Raw genomic sequence first — 16,979 nt, forward strand, 5'->3', positions numbered from 1 at the left:
TAATATAAACAAATGTGTTTTGCAGAAATCGGCCTCATGGTGGCACTATAACTGGGAGATGTGGAAAATGCAGGGAAAATGTTTTGCCATGGCCTCTAGGCCTAGGGAGTGCGCATATAAAGTTGTACACAGATCGATGTGAGAGAAATGTGTTTTGGCGAAATCGGCCTCATGGTGGCGCTATAACAGGCCGCTGTAGAATATTTGGGGCAGAGGTTCGTCGTTGGCATCCAGGGAGTGTGTGTGCACAGTTTGGCATGGATCGGGCCGATTAGCTGGTAACGGACGGACGGAGTGCAACATACTCTCAATCACTCATCATGCCTTCGGCCTGGTGGAGACAATAATAGGACTTAAATGGTTAACATAATGAATAGGCCAGCTTTATGCCACAAGTTGGAAGTAGATGGAAAGTGCAAATGTTTGGAAGTAAGTTGTTTGATTTGATTTGATTTGTGAGCTCTTCAGCATCAAGCAAGAGGCAACATCGCGTGTGTGGGCGAGTTTGGAAGGGTCAGATTCTGAATAGAGTGGAAAGTGTGTGTGTGTGTGTGTGTGTGTGTGTGTGTGTGTGTGTGTGTGTGTGTGTGTGCTGGGGGGGGGGAGGGGCATGATGAGAGGTGTGTAACTGGCTTATGTTTACCCTGCTTTATTACACGGATTAATATACTACAGCTATAAGGCACCATTTCCTATGATCAGAGTATTGCCCTTAAAACGATTATGATCGGAATATGAGCGTGCATGTAAAATGTACTCGGTGACCCCCCGACTGTAGAATTATTACATCATATCGTACCTTAAATGGACATGAAACGGAATCTATAATGTTCTGAGATTCAGCTGTTCATCATGTTTGTTTACTTAGAGAGAGAGAGGTGTGTGTGTGTGTGTGTGTGTGTGTGTGTGTGTGTGTGTGTGTGTGTGTGTGTGTGTGTGTGTGTGGTGCGCGTGTGCGAATGCATGCACGTGTGTGTGTGTCTGCGAATGCGCGCACTTGTGTGTATGTGTGGGCGCGGGGTGTGCCATATAGCCTCAGGTGTATCTGCATGTTTCTCATATCCATGTTTTTATCGCTTTATCACTTTAAAATGGTATATAGGTTACTTTGCTGTAGGCTCAGAATTCCAATGATCGCATACAGTAAAAGTAAACAAGAAGAAAACATTGGAAGGAAGGAGGTCGATATTATACGTTTTATGTGAGCTGGAGATCAAGAGATGTTTGTGCGTGTGTGTGTGTGTGTGTGTGTGTGTGTGTGTGTGTGTGTGTGTGTGTGTGTGTGTGTGTGTGTGTGTGTGAGAGAGAGGGTGTGTAGCATGCACAAACTCATGTCTCTCTGTGTGTGTGTGTGTGTGTGTGTGTGTGTGTGTGTGTGTGTGTGTGTGTGTGTGTGTGTGTGTGTGTGTGTGTGTGTGTGTGTGTGTGTGTGTGTGTGTGTGTGTGTGTGTGTGTGTGTGTGTGTGTGTGTGTGTGTGTGTGTGTGAGTGTGAGAGAGAGAGGGTGTGTGTAGCATGCACAAACTCATGTCTCTGTGTACAGCATGTGGCGCTGCAGAAAGGTCATCGGGTCACATGTCTGCATGTCTCTGGGGATGTGTTTGTGTTTAATTGACACTGAAAAGGTATTATTTCAAGTTGTGTGTGTGTGTGTGTGTGTGTGTGTGTGTGTGTGTGTGTGTGTGTGTGTGTTTGTATTAGTACAATACAAATAGTACAGTTTGAGAAACTGACATTTTGAGGGCCGTTTATGGTTGAAAAATAATTTATTTAGAAATTATTTTTACAGTTTGCAAAATATTCCAGTTGGTTTTAGCGTTGTAGGATCAGGCTCTTTTAGAGATTAGTTTTAAGGATCAGTTTTAGATTCATGCCTGATTTATACTTGTATAGTTGTGCGCCGGTCGATTCGTGCAGCTGAACAATAGCTGATCTGCAAGCTTACAAAAAAGCCTTTTCAGATGGGGGTCCACTCCACACTCCGCCACATACATCTGAATCTGGGGGTCCTTGAACGACAAAGTTTGAGAAGCACTGCTGTAGACATTATGCAAATGTTGTAGTTTGCATCGTGCTACCCGTCAGTGAGTGCATTATCCTCCATGGTGTGAGCACTCCTACTTAGACAGGCCCTTATCCACACATTACTCACTCGTGCACTCACTTCAATAAAGGACCGTTTTTCAACACCATATGGAATTACTACCCCGGTCCCCTAACTAGGGCTCTTACGATTACACATTTAAGTTGAACACATTTAACAATTAAATAATTGTTTTTGGCGTTAACATAACAAAGGCAAAACAATTCAGATTGCCTTTAAAACCTCGTAATAAAAAATGGCACAGGGCTGATATGTCAAATAACTTAAATATACTAGGTATAACCGAGGCCACGTATGGCCGGGTATGGTCGGGATAATGCCGAGGAGATCTAACCTTCCTGTTGGTCGGAAGAGACAGAAATCTCTCCTTGAGCACAAGCTAGGTGCCCGGCGGTCGGTAGCGAGATCTTGATATAGAATCCTAGGTCTGCTACGTGATCTCGGTCCTTCTTAGCTTAATCCGTCTGTAACTTGCGTAGGCATTGATATTTATGGTGTTGGGATGTCACTCTGACGCCCTGGTTGTGATGTCAGAGAGGCACTCCGTTCCTTCGTAACACTAGGAAATGACTGACATACTGTATTTAACAATTTTATACAAAAAAGTAAAAATAGCGAAATGGCTGATATATAAGCTTAAAAGTGACATGTTTTACGCCTGTAGATCTGCTATTTTTTTTTTTTTTTTTTTTTTTTTACAATTATGACAAAAACGTATTACAATTTTCTCAAATAATTGCGATTAGACGATTATGTGGTAATTGTGACAAGCCTAACCTACTGGTTCTCAAACTTTTGGGGCTCAGGGGCACCCCTGTAAAAAGAATGTGTGGGGAGCTCTTCTCATCATACATCACCATACACATACATCATCTCATGCCTGCCAATCACAACTCACTTTTCCCTCTTTCTGTCCTCACTTTGTCCTCGATGCGTACTTTGCTCAGTCAATCAAATCATCGCTATGGGGTGCTCAGCCAATCAAATCCTCGCTACACACAAACAGACAAAGCTTGGCATACAGTACAGGATACTTGGCCCCTAAAATAATTGGAACCCCTGAATTATGGTTAGGTTACTTTATAGCACCCCAACGTGAGTCCTGCCGGGCCCAGTTAGGGCCGGGCCTCAGGCCCAGTTAGGGCCGGGCCTCAGGCCCAGTTAGGGCCGGGCCTCAGGCCCAGTTAGGGCCTGACCTCAGGCCCAGTTAGGGGTTGTAGAGGTGGGCCTCAGGCCCAGTTAGGGCCTGACCTCAGGCCCAGTTAGGGCCTGACCTCAGGCCCAGTTAGGGCCGGGCCTTCATTTTCAGGCCCGTTGAGAACTCTAGTTGTAATTGACCTTGTGGATCTGCTATTTTTGGCCAAATGTTTGACTTTTTTTTTGCCTTCCATGAAATGCCCTGCAGAATAGGGAGGTAAAAGACAGAGAAGACTATTAGTTTCAGATCTTCAGCTTCAGAACGATAATTACCTCAGCTCAGTCAGAAGAATCAACTTCATAATTATTGAAGTTACAAATCTGAATGTGGTGCACTGAAACTAACAGAAGTCTCAGAGAGAGGGCTTCTTATAATTGTATTATTTTTTGTTTGTTTTGTTTGTTTAGTTTTCCAGAGCAGCTTGTGTTTGGATCTGTGTTAAAGCCATGATGACATCAGTGTCTTTGTGTTGAGACAGGAAAACCAGGGTCACCCACACAATAACCAAATGACATCAGCTGCACAGTCCAGTAATTAAAGCAACAGTCTTGTATAGTCGGGGCTTTAGTTTTTACTAGCTAGTGTAAGAAAGCTTTGGCTGAAGGGAAACGTGTGGAAAAGCTGTTGTAGAGGTTCCACTGTTAAAACCACACGCTGGCTGAGATAATGCTGCTGTTTTAACACTAAAAGTTGGGGGAGCAAATTGTAGTCTGGGGTAGGGATGAGACAGTCATTGTTATTATCGTTCATTGTGATTTAAAAAAAACACTCTTACACAATAATCTAGGGCTGGGACTCTATAAAACATTTTTTATTGTAATTAATTAATCGAAAGTAATCACTTTTTAATGATTTGTTTTAGGCGTTTCTGCCTTTATTGATAGTTGCAAGTGAAGACGGACAGGTAAGAGGGAGAGAGAGACAGGGAGAGACATGCAGCAAAGGTCGTCATGAACGGGACTTGAACACGTTACCCGCTGTCAGGACCGCTAGGCCAGTGGGCGCTCCAAAATGTATCGTATTTTAATTGCATTATGAAAAAATTTACCTGAGAAGCTTTTCTCAATTAAAACAGATTATGAGTGAGTTGTTTTTAATATAAATTTCCCATGGGCTTCTTTTCCCATTGCGTGCACCGGTATGATCGGTACGCCTGAAATTCGTCCAGTGACAAAGGTTCCGTGGTGCAAAAACTAAGCATGATTCAAATGCGTTCATTTTTTAAATCACGTTATTGTTTCTATAATGAATTAATCAAAATGAATCTGTTAAAAGTCCCAGCCCTACAATAATCATATCGCTGATATATAAGATTATGGTGAATTTGGCCTCTATCATACAGGATTAATTAGCATTTGAGCTGCAATTTCAGTACCCTCTATACTTGATACTGATCTGATACTGATCTGTAAAGAGTAAGCTCTTACTTCACGCTCACTAAGTGACACGCTGTGAGCTTGCAGATCTTCTATTTTTGAACAGCCAACGTATACATGGATGAAGTGACTAAAATGATTATGATGCGCTAACATTAACTACTTTTGCTGGGGACCCCCCTGGTACCCCTGGGGGTCCCTGGAGGTCCCCGGACCTCACTTTGAGAACCAATGTTGTAGATATTAATAACACTTTGCTACAGTATGTGTCATCGTCTGTGTTATTGAGAATATTATTTATCACAGATGATATACTATATTTCATCTCATACTGTACGTACGAGTATACAAAATTCAAGATGTTGATATGTGTGCATATGTTTATATGTGTGCCCAAACAAGACTTTTGTGTATGTGCAAGTGCATCTGCGTGTGGTACTGGAGAGAGGTGGCATTGTGGCAATAAAAATAATTAAAGACATTGGAAAACCATGGCAAACATGATGTACAGCATAGGACTTAGGAAAGTTACAGCTGTAGCCATTGTAAAAGTCCCACTTTTTTATTGTGTGCTAGCTTAAATTACTCCTAAACTTTGGCTGCAAGAAAAGAAAATCAACAATATAGCCTCTGCTTCCTTACAAGGAATGATGTAACAAACTCACTGGCTGCAGAGAAGCTATGTTCTGCAGCTCACTCTTTCAGTCACTGCTGCAACGTAGTAAAGTTGACGAGCAGATGTTAGGCTTGTGAAAAATGTTCATATGTTTTAAAGAATATTGATAATAGCAGATCTACAAGCTCAACATGCGTCACATTGTGAGTTTCGTGATGCCTTTTTGGCTTTTGAGCTTGTAGATCATCTACCTTCACTAACACTATTCATGTTTTTTATAGTTTAAATTATTAAATCATGTTATTTATCATATCTGTCCTGTGCACCTTTAGTTTATGAAGCCTAAAAGCCAAACAGAAACATTTACCCCCTTTTCATGTTCCAATATTCAACGACAGTCGACAGGAACACAATTAATCCCTTAATCGAAATTATTTGAGCGACAATTGACTGTTTTTTTGCCATCTCCGTATAAATCCGTACCCCCCCGCCTATGGGACGTTATATGCCAACTCCGTATATATGTGTAAACTTGAAACATTATTGTACTGTAAAAAGGTCTCTTTTCCTTTTGATCTTTATCCTTTTTAGTGTAATAGTATTAGTTTACTATAATTAGCCTACACGATAATCAACAAAAACACTTTATTTAGAACACACCCAAATCAAATCATATTACGTCGTACGTGTTCAATCAATTATTCAATCAAAGCAAACGGAATTAACAATATTAGTTTGCCTCTTCTACAAAAATAAATGTTACAAGTTATAAGGCTGCATTCTGGAGTGTCATCTGTCGTGCGTGCCAAGCTGTCATTCTCTTGTATTATACCGTACTTGTATTATTTCCTACCATGGAGTAACCTCGTGTCAGACTATTCACCATAGCTATCCACCTCGGAGGAAAGTCTGGTAAGACGGGCAGTGTCGGTAGGCCAATCAGAGGCAGGCGGGTGTTACCATGTCTAGAGATGGACGTAGAGTGTAATCATGCGTTTGAGACTCGAGAGTAGAACCAACGGTAAAAAGTAAACACTGGTTTGATTCAGTAGTCCATGTATGTCATATTCAGTAGTACAAATCAACTGTCGGCTGTGTTCACGGAATGCAGCGAATCCGACTGGAAACCAGGCTAGCCCTTTGCAGAAGCACGTTGCTGGACTTTATAGAATAGGACGGGAAGCTGCAGTTTCTGCTCTGCACCGTCGTCATCTTCCTCCTCCTCATCATCATCATCATCTGGTATCGCTCAGAAAGGGAAGGAAAATAAAGGCTTTATTTTTCTATTCAGATGAAGGCCCCAAATATGAAACTAGAATATTATTAATAACACAGAACTACAGAGTGAGCCAACTCTGGACAGGAAGAGAGATGTAGGCACGCACGCACCACGCACGCACACACGCACGCACATGCATGCATGCACAGTCGCGTGCATGCACAGTCGCGTGCACGCACACTTGCACACACATACACAATTACACACACCCACACACACACACACACACACACACACGAACACTCCTTTTTAGAAAGTGACCAGTTGAGTGATTGTGTTACTGCTGCTGATCCTTCACCTTACACAACCTAGCTTGATTCTCTGCCCATCTGTCTGTCTGTCTCTGTGTGTGTGTGTGTGTGTGTGTGTGTGTGTGTGTGTGTGTGTGTGTGTGTGTGTGTGTGTGTGTGTGTGTGTGTGTGTGTGTGTGTGTGTGTGTGTGTGTGTGTGTGTGTGTGTGTGTGTGTGTGTGTGTGTGTGTGTGTGGAGGTGGAGGGGGGGGGGCAGCATAACTTGTTGGTTGACAGTTAAAACCATTTAATCTGTTTTGGCCTTCAGCTCATGGACTTAAATAAATGACCGACCTGTTGATAGCTGTGTGCTGTGTGTGCATGCGTGCATGCGTTTGTGTGTCAGTATCTAGATGGGTTTAATTACGGTTCAGGGGAAAACTCATTAGCTCAGTGACCTACTAAGTACCAGTCAATACTGGAGAGGAGAGGAGAGGAGAGGAGAGGAGAGGAGAGGAGAGGAGAGGAGAGGAGAGGAGAGGAGAGGAGAGGAGAGGAGAGGAGAGGAGAGGAGAGGAGAGGAGAGGAGAGGAGAGGAGACAGGCAGCATCCCAATAACTGAGGGGGAAAAAAAACTATACATTGAAGTGACAAAGTACACTCCGTTTCATTATAGGCCCGTTCTGAAATAGCGCACTGAGTGCACTGTGCAATGCAAACTAATAGGCGAGTGTGCTCCAGGGCGGTATTTCCCATCATGTGACACATTCTATCTGTCCAAAATCTCTTAAAAGAGCTACTTCAGAACTAGTTACAGGTCCCGTTTCCTATTCTTCATGCATATTTTAATTAAATAATTGTATTACAAATAATTGTGATAAATTAAGTAATAGTTTTTTTGGGGGTCTGCATTGAATGTTGGAACATATAAATACAAATTACATTTCTGTTTTCCTTTTATATTAGGCCTCATGAACAGAAATAAAATGGCACACATGAAAATAAACATAATGCAGGGCAACTTTTTAAACTGAAGAATAAGACTTCTATTATCTATCTATCTTCTACTATCTATGGAGCGCGCTTTTTTTTCTAGGATAATCTGAATCCCCGAAGTTTGTTTCGATTTACGCTTAACGATTTAATTGTGTATCTGTCATTGAACATGGGAACATTATGAATGAAAATAACATACATATGATAACCTATCCGCTTCTGACGGCTTGCCTTAACCAACTGCCAGGTTGGAAGTGGTCAACCAGTACTAACTATTTGCACACTGCGTGATTGTTCTCCGGCCTGGCCCTGATCCCCCACTGATTCTAATCTGACTGTTGCAGGGGTGCAGAGTAGACTGCTGGAGAGGTCAGGGAGGGGTCGCCACCATTACAGATAAATGCCCTTTTTCAGTCGTTAGTGGAAGTGATGAAAGCCGGCCCAATTACTAGTGTATGCTCTGAAATGTTCTGTTCTGTTGTGCTGTGCTTTGTTTTGTTTGGTTTTGTAGGCTACTGCTGAACCAGCATGCTTTCCCCCTTTCTATGCCATACCCGAACTTCCCGAAGGCAGCGAGAATTGCCCTTTTCCGAAGTCTCCTGAACTTGAACGCAGCATTTTACGTTGACAGAATTTGTTCTCTGTGTAGTAGACAACCCTGACCATGAGGTACACCGCATCTCCAGTAGCTAAAGAGTGCGGTGTCGCCCCCCGGAAATAGCTGATCTAGCTAAAAAAAAGAGAAGGGAAAAGGCAGAGAATGTTTGGGAGGCAGTAGCTGAAATTCCCTAAAAAGGGCACTTTTGGCAAAAGAAACAGCGAAAATAGCTGATCTGCAAACTCAACGTGTCGCAACCCCTGCCTCTCTAACACTCTGCACGTCCCTGACACAGAGGTTCAAACCACCATAGATGGCCAGTATTAAGACTTTGTGGGGTTTTTGTTTCTGGACAACCGCTGGTCCGATCCCACTCTGCAAAAAAAAAACATCCCCCCGCCCGGTCCACCGCAGATTTGAGAGTCGACTGGATGGACGGTGCTGGAGTTGCACGGGAAAATTACACACTTGCATAATGTCCAAATGTACAGTGACAACATTGACAAATAATAACCCCAACAATCACAATAATAACAGTAGCAGAATGTGAGTACATACTGTATACCGTGCAACTCTTAGTGGCCACTGGCCGACCATAAAATAACTGGTTGCACTGGGGAAGCTGTGGACGTGTGATAGTGCTGGAGTGCGGCATTAAAGATGCATCCAGCACTCAGCCTTATTATTAAACAAAGGTTAAATAAAAGCTGCTGCATAGGAGAATTGGAATCTCCCTGCCCGTTAATCTAAACTACAGTATCTGTGCGAGCAGCAGGGCGTTTAGAATAGTGCGTTTCTTTCTTCACGCCCCCCGGTGAATGCACACTGGAGGCTTTCTAAAGAGCCAGGAGGAAATGGATTTCATGGTTGAGATAAAGAGGAGAGGGTTTTAGGTGAAGCGGAGTCTTCAGAGGAGATCCCTGGGTTCACAGATACACAGAGATACAGCCAGAGGAAGGTAAACTGTTTGGAAGAAGAAGGTCACTGCGAGGCTGGAGGGAAACTATAGCCAAGTAGAGGTGTTAAACAACGCTTGCTCGAGGAAACTATGTGCATGCATGCACACACAGTGGAGCAGTGTTTCTCAAGCTTTTTCATGTCATGGACCCCCAAATTGATATGTATTTGGGAAGAGAAGATTCATGAAAACATTTTAGATATTTCTTCAAAATATATCTAAAATATTTACGGCACGAAGTGGCACGCTGTGCGCTTTTAGATTCTGAAAGATTTTCTTTCAAATTGCCTGCTTTTAGATTCTGCTATTTTGACAATTATTTTTTCTTTCAATATGCATGGATAAAGTGATGAAAATGATTGTGATCATTCTGTGATCAGAATGAAACACAAACGGAGCACGTTCCCCCAAAGGGCCAGTAAGGGCTTCACAAAAACAAAACAAAAGTTTAGAGAAACATCTTCTTAAATTCACACAGCAAATGACGTTTTTACTGTAATGACGACATCACCAAGAGGTACACTTGCACTGAGTGCACTGGTGTGCCCTCTTCTCGTTCGTTTATTCAGTGCACTTGGGTGTGTTGTTGTTCGAAAATCTAGTGCGCTGAGCCCTACTGAGTGCCCGCACTGACCGACCCTACTCAGAAGTTTGGGTTGTTCAGTGTGAGTGCGTCGTGTCTCGAGCGCTTCCCGGGGCCGAAAGCTAAGCTAGCAAGGCAAGCATTTGGTACATCACCATACAAGTGTTCATCATTTACCTTGGCCCATGTTTTAACTGGTTGTTCGTAAATAAGCCACACTCTGTGCACTCTGTGACGTGACCACCCAGCACACACAAAAAACTGAGCACATTCCCGGTGCGCATATCCGAACGCACCCAATGATATATGTTGTCCAACATCCTGACATGAGAAAGACATGAACTTTGTCATTTCAGTTTCCATTTAACAGTTAAAGTCATGAAAGCACTTTTTCCACCTTTAATGCCGAATTTAAATTGGTTCCGCTTATAACCTTTTACCATTTCAACATTTCACTACACATATTATTTGTACTACGAGCATGTGACATCAATCTTGTACCGTGTGTGTGTGTGTGTGTGTGTGTGTGTGTGTGTGTGTGTGTGTGTGTGTGTGTGTGTGTGTGTGTGTGTGTGTGTGTGTGTGTGTGTGTGTGTGTGTGTGTGTGTGTGTGTGTGTGTGTGTGTGTGTGTGTGTGTGTGTGTGTGTGTGTGCGCGCGCGCACTTGTGTGCGTGCGTGCAGGTGTGTGCACGTGTGCTAATATTGATTGTGTTTTCAATTAGTTTCCCCCACAGTAATTTTATACAGTACCATTGATCCTCTTAACAGGCCAAGCTCTCAACTCTGCCCTTAAAAAGTCTTCTTAATGTTTTATACATCTGACCTCAGGGCCTTAAACCCAGCAGTGTTTAAAACATTAAATATACAGTTTAACTGGTTTTTACTTTAGATTTAAATTGCACGCTAATGATCAAGTGCAGCTGTATCAGCAATGTATCATCATGAACATTAAAAGCAACCGATTGCAGCCAATACAGTAACAAAACATAATATGCTGTGGTTGTACAGCATGAAATTGGAGTTGAATGAATAGACTTGGCATGGTATTATTGCTTGAGTTATCAGCAGGGATCGATTTGTAAAACACAAAATCAAAGGGCGGGGGGACATTTTGTCAGCCTCGTAAATTGTATATTCTTCATATTCTGTGAAAATAGCAGATCTATACTGTAGCTATTTTCGCTATTTCTGGGCGGAAAAAAGGATAAAAAGAAGAACATTTGCCTAAATTAGGGATATCATGATTAACAAACATACTAGCAGTTAACTGTTGCAGTTTAAATGCATTATAGCATCTTCCTGCATCTGGATGTTGCCATAATAACATTCATGCAGCAATTAATGCCTGTCTCTTCCTAGTTCTGCAGGGCTGCAACTATAACTTTTTGGATTAATCAAATAATCTTAAAGCTAAAATGTAACTGTTGCCCAAATACTTTCTAGTCAGTCAGTCAGTCAGTCAGTCAGTCAGTCACCCACCCACTCACCCACTCACACTCTATTGTCCTGTCCCTCTCTTTCTGCAGGAGGACAGACACAGATATTGGACTTCTACAGCTGACAGTGGAACTACAGTATGTGCTGAAGGTCTGACAGTGGAACTATGTGCTGAAGGTCTGCTCAGGAACGGTCACCACTGGGACGTTTACTGCTCATTCTTCATCGTTCGCCTGGTGGAGGAAACAGAAAGTGGTAATTGCCATGGGGCGGAAGAAGATTCAGATCACCAGAATAGTGGACGAGAGGAACAGACAGGTCAGACATGATATACTGTATGATATGATATGATATGATATGATATTGTTGTTATCGTTATAATGTTATCGCTATAATCTAACTTTTTGTGTTTTTTCTTTTCTTTTTTGTAAATCAATGCCCTACTTTTACTTGATCATTCTACAGTGTAGATCTGCTACTTTTACTATTTTTGAATTTGAATCATGAAAAGTAACAGTTTTGTATGAGGTTTCCACCCGACAGAGACAACCTATTTTTGTTTGTTTACCTGCGCCTCTCTTTCACTCTCTTTTGTCCTCATAATTAACTTTCAATACTCTTCTTGTGCTGGTACAATCCTTCTAGAAACACAGGAATATTTCAACATTTAACACTGTGGTTCTGACACTGCTACTTCTGTACTTATGGCATTATTGATTTAATTACTGAAGCTTACTTTATGGCTGTTCCGGATACAATTTACAATTTAGGCATATAGCAGACGCTTTATCCAGTGCAACTTACAGTAAGCAAGGTAAACACTTATACTGTACATCAAATGCAGAGAGACAGTGCTAGTACTAGTCCCTCACTAGTCACTAATCTAGGATCATAGGCAAATCAAGAACCTAGCTAAGTCTAAACGGTATAATATATTTAAAAGAAAACCTTAAAGGTAGAGTAAGTGATTTCACTCAAAAAACCTTAGGTTTAGTTTTTGGCTGTGGGACCTAAGCCTTCGTCCAATCAGGATAGAGAGTCAAAAACGAAACCTAAGGTTTTTTGACCCCCAGGGGTTAACTGGGGACAGGGAGGAACTCCTTATATGGTCAGTACACTCTATAGTAGAGAGGATTATCACAACAAAACAAAAAAATAAGTGATATTTGAATTAAGTGAAATCACTTACTCTACCTTTAACTATAGAAACTGTAGGATGACAGATAAATAACTGCACCTAGGATCTGTCTTAGTGTCTTTATGACACTATCTAAATTACATTTTTACCTTTGCATGGTCATCAAGGCAAGGTCACGTGCTACGGCCGGACCTAGGTGGAGTCTGAAGTGATGAGTCTTCAGATTCCGGCGGGAAATTGAGAGTGAAGTTCTAAACTGCACTGGAGTTTGTTCCACAGTTTGGGAGCCAGAGAGAAGAAGAGTCTGGGACATGTGGAGCGTTGTCCCGGATGTTTTAGGGAAGGTTCAGACAGCTTCCCTGTGTTAGTTCAGAGTGAGCTGGAGGGAGGGGTGCCATACCTTTGGTTAGGCCAGCATCAGTGTTTTCACTGTTTTGTACTGTTATGTGCAAGGATGACGGCAACGTCAACAGATCTCATGATCATTTAACAAAGGCGTTCCTCTCAGGGAACCATTCCGGGCACCCGCCCCACTATCAGAGGAACACAGTGGTTCTCTCAGCGCCAGTATCCGGGGACCCTGCAGACCAAGGAACCGCTGGCTTTTGTTTCCAGCGAAATAATCTGGGACAAATTTAGACTCAAAGACACAGACTGAAATCAAGCTAACTACCAGGTTGAGTAGAAATCCAGCAGTAGACCCGACGAAGGGTAGAACCACCGCCATAAAGATCCCTCGAAGGCCCTTTTGCTTTTCAGAGTGGTCAGCGGTCACAGCTGGTGCTTGCTGGTGGTGAGGGCAGTAATTTGGGGTTTAGCGTTGGACCAAACGGTACCCCATCATTAGCAAGGGTGGAGTCACAGCTAGACAGATAGAGCGCATACAGTGTGGCATTTCTCAGAAGTTAGCGTTAGGACTAGAACAAACCCTTGTCATTTTGTTCCGACATACTTGTTGGTTATGTTATCCAAAACAAACATATAATGCATGCATATTTCACTTAATCAGGATCAGATTTATTATTCAGAATGACCCAGAATCAGGCAGTTTATGTTTTATCTCTTGGATCCCTGGAGATCTGAATACAATGAAGTAATTGATTACCATATAGTTGCATATAGCGCTGCTATCGGGCAGAAACCTCTTTTCTCCATATTCTAACTTTTTGTGTTTTTTCCTAAATGCTTACTTCTTGAGCATACAAACGGTTGTTCCGTTTGTGAAACAGGCTTGTTCATTTCTGAAACCCCTTATATAAGCTAAAAGAGACCGTTTGTGTCCCCCCCCCCCCCCTTCTTCCTTTTCTTGTTTTACTTGACACGATGGGAACTACTGTATATGCACAAAATCTAATTTCACCCACTGTGATGTGACAATAAGCCTGATACTACAGCGTCACATAAAAGCATCAAAAGTAGCAGATCCACAAGCTTGTCGATCCTCTACTTTTGATGCTTTTGAATTTTAATCCTGAAAAAGTAACAGTTTTATTATGAGGTTTCCACCCGACCAGAGACGATAGAAGATTATGGTTTTCCCAACAAACGTTTTTTTTAAGATTATTTTCCAATGTTATGAAACATATTTATAAAAGTGTATTTAAAAAGGAATGAAGATGACGAATTATACATTTTACTGAGATTATATAAAAAAAAAAAAAAAAAACATCCCTGTAAATGAAATGTTATACAAACAATGTTTGAGTCGACTTGACTTCCCCTCCCTTGCCTCTTCATCTTCCCAGCCCGGTCCCAGCCATGCACCACACTCCTGGCCACTGGAATCCCTCTCTGTCTGTCTCCTCTATATATATCAGCCCCCTAAACACAACCAACAAATACCAGTCTGTCTGGAAGTCAGCCCTGCAGGTTCTGGAAATAGGGATGCGGCCGGGAAGTAAATATAGTTTGGGAGGGGGGTGAAGTTTATATTTGATGTTGGGTTGTCAGGCCGTTTCTGTATGGGCACTGATGGCTTCGTCTAGTTTATTCGAAGGCTTCTTCGAGCCGAGTGCATCTCAAAGTCAAACTTTATCATGTCAAGGACGGCCGTGGACTGTCCTTGCTTAAAAAATTCAAAATGATTCAAAAGTTTCCAAACATTTTAGGTATTTTTCAGAAAGTTTTAAAAAATAACAGATGTGCAATCTGCTTGTAGATCTGCTATCTTTGAATAGCCAACATATAAAGGGATAAAGTGGCTAAAATTGCACATTAACTGGATGATGGGGCTGTGAGGCATTTTTATTTTAATATTTCTGCTCAGAATCATAGTAGTTGTTCATTGTCTCTTATAGTGAGCACAACCATCCGTTATTTTCAAGAGGAGGTCTCAGAGAAATATTATTATCATATTAACCACATGAACCCTAGTAGGCCTTATTCTGGCATGTCATAATGTGGTGAACATCTTCAGACAAATAGCCAAATGTTTGCTGGAACCAGCTGATGCACAAGCTCACAACATGCACGTTGTAAATTTGTATATCGGCTATTTTCAACAAAGATATTTGGTGTGTAGAGCGGAGGTGGAAAAGTAGTGTCCTAGTATAGACCCCTGTGGGACACCGGCCAGGCCAATGAAGTGTATACTAGGGTTTAGTGGTTAAATATGTATACCGTTGGCTATATGAGTATAAAACAGCGTATTGTTGATAAAAGGTAAACATGTATGCTCCTCAAACCCATTCCCGGGATAAATCATGGTTTTAAACAACCTTTTCCAAACCGAAAACCATAACCCTCTCAGTCCCAACATCAACATCCCTGCATCCTGAATAGGCTCTGTGCACAGCAGTCATATTGGAAAGAAATTGGGCCTCTTCCTTTCTCCCTTCACAGGTCTTACCAATGATACTAATGATGGCTCTGTTCAATATCAGGGTGCTGATATTGTGCATGTTGGCTTACTGGAAACACTCTGCCACACCAGTGGGTTTCAAACATAGTGTTAATTCCATCCTCTAGATATATTATAACAGTGTTATAACTTATAATATATTCAGCTATTCATTTCAACTTGCTCACCAGCGGTTGAAGCACCCGGAAGAGTGCTTTACTTTTTGCATTTTTCTTGATTTGAGCACCAGATTTCAGTGCCCAAATGTGGAAGACCCACTCTGAGAGTGTGCAAATGGAATCAAATGAACCACTGTGCTACACTAAACGGAACAGAGCCTTAATTAGTATCTTTGGTAAGACCTGTGAAGGAAGTAGAATAGAATAGTCCCCAGTCCTTGGTGCGTGATTTGGAATCCCACCAAAGCTCCAGGGTCCCACCGCGCTGTTCCAGCATCCAGGACCCGCCTTACCGTGTGTTTGATTGGCTAGGGTTAGGGTTATAGGGCTACGGTTAGGTGTTTTTTTTGTCACTTTATTTGCACACACGTGAAATTTGTCCTTCCAGGACACACTGCTGTCCTGGAAACAAACCTGGGACAACCAGGGCCGCTGGCTGCCCGGGCAGGCTCACTAACCACTCGGCTATGGCCGTCTCCAGAAATATTTTGTTTCCCCATCCAATATGGCTAGAGCCTATTGCAGCCCCTGTTCACTAGTCTGTCTGGGTCTGGGTACAACCAATAACCTAATGCAGCGCCATAAAACTAAAATGAATTGTTTGTGTTTGGATGAATAATTTATGCTGTGTCAGAATTTGGAGCGGTGATAACTATTGACCCAGTGCTGCTCATCCGCCCATGGTTTTGACACAGTACTGCTCACCTCCCTCTCAGATATGGCTCTTCCATATGAATCATAGTTAATTGGCTAAAGTTATGTCTCTCTGACCATTTGTGGAGTATGTTTCTCCAGGAACTGTTGACTCATCATGATGCTGTCAGGTTCTGAGATGGGAGAGACAAACATTAAGCTGCGTTGTACTGTGTGTGTTTCAGATATTAATTTCACGACTGGGATTGGCCTGGGGTATCATCATTACAAGAATATAAATAATGCATAAAAAATATGCCCATGAAAGCTACAATGCGATAAATAAGCTTTTCTTTTCTTTTTTCTTTTTTAATAGGTGACCATTCGGCAAAAATAGCAGATCTACAAGCTCAGCTTGTGAGCTTTTTGATTGGCTATTTTCAACAAAGAGATTTGGTGTACTGTAGAGGTAATAAAGGGGCAGACCGAGTACAGAGCCCTGGGGGACGCCGGTCAACTAGGGTTTAGTGGTTACATAACGCTGATGAAAAACACTTATCCATTCGAGTTTGATTTTCACACATAAAATGTTTTTGTTGTTGTTGAGGTAACCCGACCAAAGAACATTGAGCAGTGGATGCAAGGTCAAGGTACTGAACATACAAGACTAATTTTTGTAGAATATTACACTGCAGAACATAGAGTATAGACATATCAGACTCAGAGTAACTACTGTAAGTATGTTTTGTCATTCACCAATTCTATAGATGTTAGTCTACGACCCCGCAGGTGGTGGGGAGGGGAGGGGGTGCACT

The 16,979-nt window shown here is 42.1% G+C and overlaps 1 protein-coding gene and 1 long non-coding RNA gene across 4 annotated transcripts in view; both read left to right on the top strand.

Moving 5' to 3' along the window:
* Positions 1–16,979, top strand: part of LOC308309924 (myocyte-specific enhancer factor 2A-like) — a 78,090-nt gene that overhangs the window by 18,017 nt on the left and 43,094 nt on the right. For all 3 annotated transcript variants that reach the window (XM_080755902.1, XM_080755900.1, XM_080755901.1), the window contains exon 2: positions 11,465–11,693. In XM_080755902.1, coding sequence (XP_080612028.1) covers positions 11,640–11,693 — 54 coding nt within the window. In that variant the 5' untranslated portion in view covers positions 11,465–11,639. The remainder of the gene's footprint in view (positions 1–11,464; positions 11,694–16,979) is intronic.
* LOC308310523 overlaps positions 1–16,979 on the top strand; it is a 64,296-nt gene that overhangs the window by 4,223 nt on the left and 43,094 nt on the right. The window lies entirely within an intron of this gene.

This window comes from Protomyctophum bolini, assembly GCF_963924005.1.
Source record: "Protomyctophum bolini genome assembly, chromosome: 1".
NCBI lineage: Eukaryota > Metazoa > Chordata > Actinopteri > Myctophiformes > Myctophidae > Protomyctophum > Protomyctophum bolini.